Source organism: Miscanthus floridulus, chromosome 19, assembly GCF_019320115.1.
Source record: "Miscanthus floridulus cultivar M001 chromosome 19, ASM1932011v1, whole genome shotgun sequence".
Lineage (NCBI taxonomy): Eukaryota > Viridiplantae > Streptophyta > Magnoliopsida > Poales > Poaceae > Miscanthus > Miscanthus floridulus.
In genome coordinates this window covers 26,580,544-26,586,973 of record NC_089598.1, presented here as the reverse complement: position 1 = coordinate 26,586,973, position 6,430 = coordinate 26,580,544, and the positions used below count along the sequence as shown (strand labels likewise).

The 6,430-nt window shown below is 44.2% G+C and overlaps 1 protein-coding gene across 1 annotated transcript; it reads right to left on the bottom strand.

The window, feature by feature from the left end:
* Positions 1 to 1,176: 1,176 nt before the first annotated feature.
* Positions 1,177 to 5,963, bottom strand: LOC136525766 (uncharacterized). Its single transcript, XM_066518640.1, has 6 exons — positions 5,909 to 5,963; positions 5,200 to 5,303; positions 4,128 to 4,548; positions 3,928 to 4,019; positions 3,138 to 3,223; positions 1,177 to 2,228 (listed from the first exon to the last, which is right to left on the bottom strand). The coding sequence occupies exons 1-6, from the start codon at positions 5,961 to 5,963 to the stop codon at positions 2,213 to 2,215; spliced, it is 774 nt and encodes a 257-aa protein (XP_066374737.1). The 3' UTR covers positions 1,177 to 2,212.
* Between the last annotated feature and the right edge of the window lie 467 nt (positions 5,964 to 6,430).

Here is a 6,430-nt window from a genome sequence, read left to right as displayed (position 1 = left end):
TGTGGGTGCGCTGCCTTGCTTGCCACAAAGAGTACAAGGGCTACAATCGGTCGAAGCTGCAGTATCACCAGCTAAGGAATGTTCGCGGCAAGCAGGCGCTGTGTCAGGCTTCCACCGCGTATATACGACAACAGATTCGCCGAAGAAGATGACAGCGGCCACAGAGCCAGGGACGGGGAAGCCATGGCGCTTGTTCCTCCTCCTCCGGATGGAGCATCGCGCTTCTTCCTCAACTTCTCTGACTGATCATCCTCTTCCGCTTGATGCTGGGAATGAAGATGGTATATCTTTTGTTCATCGAGCCTGCTTTGGAGGGAGTTCAGACACGGATAACAGAAGTGATGGCATAGCATAAGTGGCGGGCGGTACCTAGCTATTCTGGTCGAGTTCGTGAATTCATACATACATCAGACGAGTAGGCACTGTTCGCTTCTCTTATAATCCGTATTTTTCAGCTTGTTTTTTCAGCTGGAACAATATTTTTCTCTCATAATAAATCAGCCAAAATAGTATTTCGGCTTGTTTATATATTCGACTGTAATTATTTGGTACCGTGGTACTAGGGGTGCAAGTGGGTACTCAATGGTGTTTTCTTGGTCACCTAACTAATTACGGTCAAATACCATTCTAGTTCATTTTTCCACCTTCCTCAAACTACTAAAATATCATTCTTTTCATTTGATCAATTTTTTGGGTCACCCCAATGACCCAAAATAGTTTGAACTTGCATCCTGGGGTGGTACCCAAGTCCTCTCCCGCACACGCAAAGGCGCCAGACACCCACTTCTGGTGTGTTTGGTTTTGGTTTGTGAAATCACATCATGAGTTCATTTCATGATTTTTTGGTGGGATCAACTGTGCATATACTGGTTATTAGCTTGTGAGAAATAATGTGGTGATGAATCAACGATTCTATTCCACAAATCAAACAAAAAAGTGAGGAATGAGAAGAAGATGAAACCAAACACACCCACTCCAGGTGCCGCCCCTTGTTTCTCGTCCACCCGTCCGTCCACCGCATGGCGTCTTTTTCTTTTTGTCAGGTTACGGAACAAGGTGATTTTGTAGCCAGGATGATTATAGGCAGAAAGGTGAGGACGAATTTGGTCGAGCATTTCAAGATTTGAGACAGCTAACAATAGTTGTGAATTTATTACATTTGCATTAGCACTCAGGATTTGCAGGTCTGTAAAAAATAAGCAGGTATCTCAACTCACTATAAGATTTCAACACTTGCATAAGCCCATGGGTTTATTGCTTGTCTATGCTTCAGATTCTAAATACTATTGGGGCACAAAGGCTCAACCTCACAATAATCATACAACCAAACAGTAAATGAAAATGTTTTTTTAGAATCAGTCGAATGTCGATAGTCTAAGGCTGCTCAGGGGGAAGTTGCGCTGTGGGTTCTTAAGCAATTCAACTTCCCTGTTTCAAAGAAAAGAACACAGGTTAGGACACTGGCAATAGTTTCCCTACGAACTGAAGATGCAAGAGCTAAGCTACACTTCTTGAGGCTTTTGCTCACTGCTTGCCTGAGCTTCATAACACAAGGATTTGGGCTCTTTTGGCACCTGCCGAGCAGGTTCCCTACAGTAAAGAACACAGGTTAGGACACTGGCAATAGTTTCCCTACGAACTGAAGATGCAAGAGCTAAGCTACACTTCTTGAGGCTTTTGCTCATTGCTTGCCTGAGCTTCATAACACAAGGATTTGGGCTCTTTTGGCACCTGCCGAGCAGGTTCCCTACAGTAACTCATTGGTAAAATTAATTATAAAATATGTTCTAGTGCTCATTCAAAACACTTTAAGCACTAGGATGTCAAATAACATACTGTGCATGACAACCTCGATGGAACTAGGGCATTCATGTTTACTCCCACCTGAAAAGTTTGGAGAAAGAAGAGATCATGCAATCTGGATAATAGTTTAAGAGAAGCCAATAGTGCAAGAAAAAATAGTAGTGAAGGGTTACTGTTACCTCTTTGTCAAAAGTACATGAAGGACAAATGCTTATAGCTGTCTCTTAAATGAAATTGTCTCAATTTAGTATGGCAATTCCATGTAGCTCCATATAATATATAAAAGAACTGGAGTGCTAGAGATCAAAATAATCATAGGATTATATCTTACTTTGCTCAATAGATTATGAACCATTTCATCCCCTAGACAAATAAGTGGTCTCGGTAGCTGCTTGACTGCCAATATCTCCTACTGGGTCGTTTCTCTGAAATTAAGGGGCCTCAGGTCAAATTATTCGTCATGCAGAAACCGACCATGAATCCATGATACTAATAAAATTTATTGTTTGAAAATTTTACAGATGGCATAGAAGCAGATAATTTAACATGCTAAACCGTAAGGAAGTAGCATTAGCTTTAGAGTAGGAGCACATCAAACATACTAACAACAATCTTCACATACCCAGGCTACAATAGACAACGACGAATTTGATTATACTAAATTCAGCTGTACAATAACCACAGGGCATGTAAACTTGCATGAAGAATTACATAGACTTCATCTTGCAAGCCTAGCGATGCACAACAAAAGTGGACCACTAATCGAACCATAAGAAAATCTGTTGCTGCCCTGAACCAAGCCAATGGCAAAGGAGGCGTTCCATTATTTACTGACATATTTCACTGCTACTACAAATTATTACTATTTCTAGAAGCAACCCTCATTAATATGGATTCGTATCAACTGAGTCTAGATCCCGTTTACTCTTCCTCCCCAATGCTCTACCCTGAGATTACTGACTTTAGAAAAAAGAGATCTGCTCTAACATGCACAACAAAAAGGCTGCATATGACAAAAGGAGCATTCTATTTTACCAAGCATAGCCATTTTTTGGTTTATGAACCTAGTACAGGTAAAAAAAAGAACAATCTGTTGGAATTAACAACTGCACATAAATATGTCGGAGTTAAAACAATGCATATCTTAACAAATAGGTTTGAGATAATCACATCATTCAAGCATTTTCGTGAATAGGCAGAATTCAGTGGGCCACTCATAGCATCCATTTTCTATGGAAAACAATTTAGGAAAAAATAAGGACAACAGAAGAATGTAACAAATAAAAGAACCAACGAAGAAGATTTGTAAACACACTAAAGCTATAAAACATTACCTTAGTCGATGATGCTGATCTGAGTATATACTCTTCCTGTTTCCTTCTTTCACCAAATAAAAACTGATCCACCGTCTCATCACAAACTGAAAACCATAAAGGCATCAAATATACGTTGGCTGGTTTCTCCAGCTTGACAGTGGAAGCATGCTGAATGGCATAATGTAGAGCTGTAAAATGTAGTTGACTGTCTTTACTTACTATTCTCTAATGTTCAAGAAAAACATCGAGAAATTCTATAGGACAGAACTGTCGAACTTATTCACATAGGCACATTACCTATATGTAGGCAAGATGTCAATGATTAGGCTTTAGAATATGTTTCCTGCCTCAGTTCAGAACACAGAAAAACATATTTTTATAGAGGGAGAAAAAAACATATCTAGCTATCAAAGGTGAGGATAAAAGTGCATGTTTGGGGCAAAAAAATAAGGGGCATCAGCAACATGGCATGTTGTCAGAAACCTTACTCCTTCAATCGTACAACATATTTGGAACAAATAAATCCTTCAATCGTAGAACATATTTGGAGCCAATAAGTGAACAACAGTATAGGAATCTTCATAGATCCACAGAAATGAAATTGCAACACTAAGAGGTCAGTTTCAGTGACCACTCAAAACTATCAATTTATATAAACATGGAGTAGGTGCTAAAATCAACATAACGGGACATATGCTCCTGACAGTCCCTAGTATTTCCTGTAAGATGTTTTAGACTATATCTGGATCACTAAAAATTTGGAAAGGAAACTAAAAAAAATGAAGACGCACGTAACAGCAAGACTGACCTCAGCCTCCTCCTCGAGCGGCAGATGGCTCCGCTCGTTCATCGCCATCGGCGTCAAGATGTTTGAATCAACAATGGTAGTACCCCTAAAACCTTATCATTTGGCATAATGGCATAATGGAGACAAATTTACTCCTTCTCCACAAAGAATATGCGCTGACGGAAATAGAAAATCAACTCACCATCTAGATCCCAACTTACATGCCCAGTCGCAGCTCCGATCTTGACTCCTGTGCTCGTCGTTGCCGTAGACATCACCCAATTGTAGAAGCTTAGCAGCTGCATAGCCTGGGACTGCGGGGCAGTAAGGCAAGGTGCGGCTGGCGGCGTCTTCGTCGAGGAGGAGGATGCAAAACATGGCGGAGCCGGTGGGGTGGGGATCGACGCCGGCAGGTGGGGGACGGTGCAGGCAGAGCGGCGGATTGGAACCGATGGAACTGCAGAGAACGTGGTTTGGGCCGAGGGCGGGGTCGGGGGATGGGGGCTGGCCAGCTGAAGATTCTTCGCCCTCGGTGGTATGGGCTCGGCAGTCTGTGGCAGGCAAGAGGAGGCCCGCGTTACTTGTCCGGGAGAGGAAAAACTGATCTAGCCCGTGAGCCGACCCGTGCACGTGGTAGCGGGCCTTGTACAAGAAATAACACACGGCCCACGTGACTGTGAAACCACCAGCCAGCCAGCCTCAGCCAGCCTAGGTTGAGGGAAACGCAACACGGTTCAGGACTCGTCGCCGGCGGCAGATGGCCATGGAGGAGACAATGGCCAGAATGACCCTGCCGAGACAGACAGTACTGCTGAGTGCTGCTGGCTCCAGCGTCGTCCCAGCTTAGCTTTCGACGAGGCCAGCGTCCGTTCACTGTTGACATGTTATTAGCCCCGTGTTTGGAGGGCCATGACGATAATTAATACAGCAACAGTGCACAATCTGTCAATCTGGTTCGCGCGCGACCACGATCACGATGGGTGTCTCTTGACCCTCTGCTGGCCGAGTCATAACTCCTACCAAGGAGGTGTTTGGTTTTGACTACTAAACTTTAAGAGCTACTAAATGGTTTAGTCGCTTTTAGTAACTCCAAAGTTAATAGAGAAAACTAAAGCCCTTTTAATCATATTTAGTCATAGTGTTTAAAAAAAAAAAGTTACTAATAAAACTCAAAGTTACTAAATTTAGGAGCTACCAAACAGACGATCAGCTCGCCCTCCTATTGCTTTGCCTTTGCTATGCTACCCGTTCAGAGCCGGAGCGGCTTTACAGATAGATTGATAGTACTACTACTCCAGCAGCCTGGCTGCACTGCAGGCACGCACAGTACCCATCAGGACAAGCAGAAGAAAGTTCTGCTGCCGGCACCGGCAGCCTGCAGCTGCAGTGCAGGCTTTCTGCATTCTGAATACACCCAGTTTAGTTCCAAAATTTTTGGTAAAATAAACACAGTAGTATTTTCGTTGTTATTTGACAAATAGTGTCCAATCATAGTCTAATTAGGTTTAAAAGATTCGTCTCGTGGATTTCGTCTAAACTGTGTAATTAGTTTTATTTTTTATTTATATTTAATGTTTCATGCATGCGTCCAAAGATTCGATGTGATGGGGAATGTGAAAAATTTTGCAAAATCTTTTGCAAACTAAACTGGACCTAGGAGTAGTATAGTATCTGGTTGCAGAGATGCAGACTTCAACTCCACTGGCCTCCTCAGCCTTGGATCCCCCACCCAAACGAACCCTTTGACCATCGCCGCTCCGCCACTCTGTTGCATCGCCGTCGGTGTCAGTGTGACGGTGTCCGTCACCAACCCTCTCCCAGGTCCCAAACTCCCAAACAAAGGCCAAAGCGCCCCACCCCACTCACACTCCACGCCGTGGTCTCGCCTGTTGGTTTTCTCTGAGTTATATTCATCATGATCAGGGATATTTTGCATAGGAATAGAATACATGTTCAAGATTTACATGAGAGGCAGAGAGAAGGGGAGTGAGAGGTAGCAGACCATCGAAGGCCGTAGTGGTTGAAGCACCGGCCGGGATCTCGTTGGCGGACGCCATCTGCGCGCCGGCAGCGATGTTCGGTGGAGAGGGAGGAGTCGGCGCTGTGGCGTCCTTGGCGGCGGCGTGTGCGTCGAGGGTGGCGTTGTCGGCGTCAGTGGTGCTTCCCGTCGCTGGCAGCGCCCCTTCTCAAGATCGGGTTAGGGTTAGGATGTCGGTGGGGTGACTGGCGGCGCGGTGAACCTCGTACTGCGAGCCCCGGTCCCCACCTTTCCTTTATAGCGCTGTGCGACGGGGGCCCACCAACCATGTAGGGTTGGGCGCCCCCGATTAGGGCACGAGGCCGTTGGGCCTAACTGGTGGGAGATAAAACCTAACATTCTCCCCCTTGATCTCTCATCTATTCTTCGTTCTTTAATTTCATACTCAAAACTTTCAATTCATATTTTTCTTACTTCCATCCTATTTCATCACAGATTAGTGCATAGAACTGTCTCATTGTCACAGCAATTAGTGCCGTTAGACTA

Coding starts and splice junctions, on each gene's coding strand:
- LOC136525766 (XM_066518640.1), bottom strand. CDS start 5,963: ATGGCGTCCGCCAACGAGATCCCGGCCGGTGCTTCAACCACTACGGCC. Junction 4,549..5,199: donor AGTGCAGCCAGGCTGCTGGA/GTAGTAGTACTA, acceptor TTCTTGTACAAG/GCCCGCTACCACGTGCACGG. Junction 3,224..3,927: donor CGCTCGAGGAGGAGGCTGAG/GTCAGTCTTGCT, acceptor TATGGTTTTCAG/TTTGTGATGAGACGGTGGAT.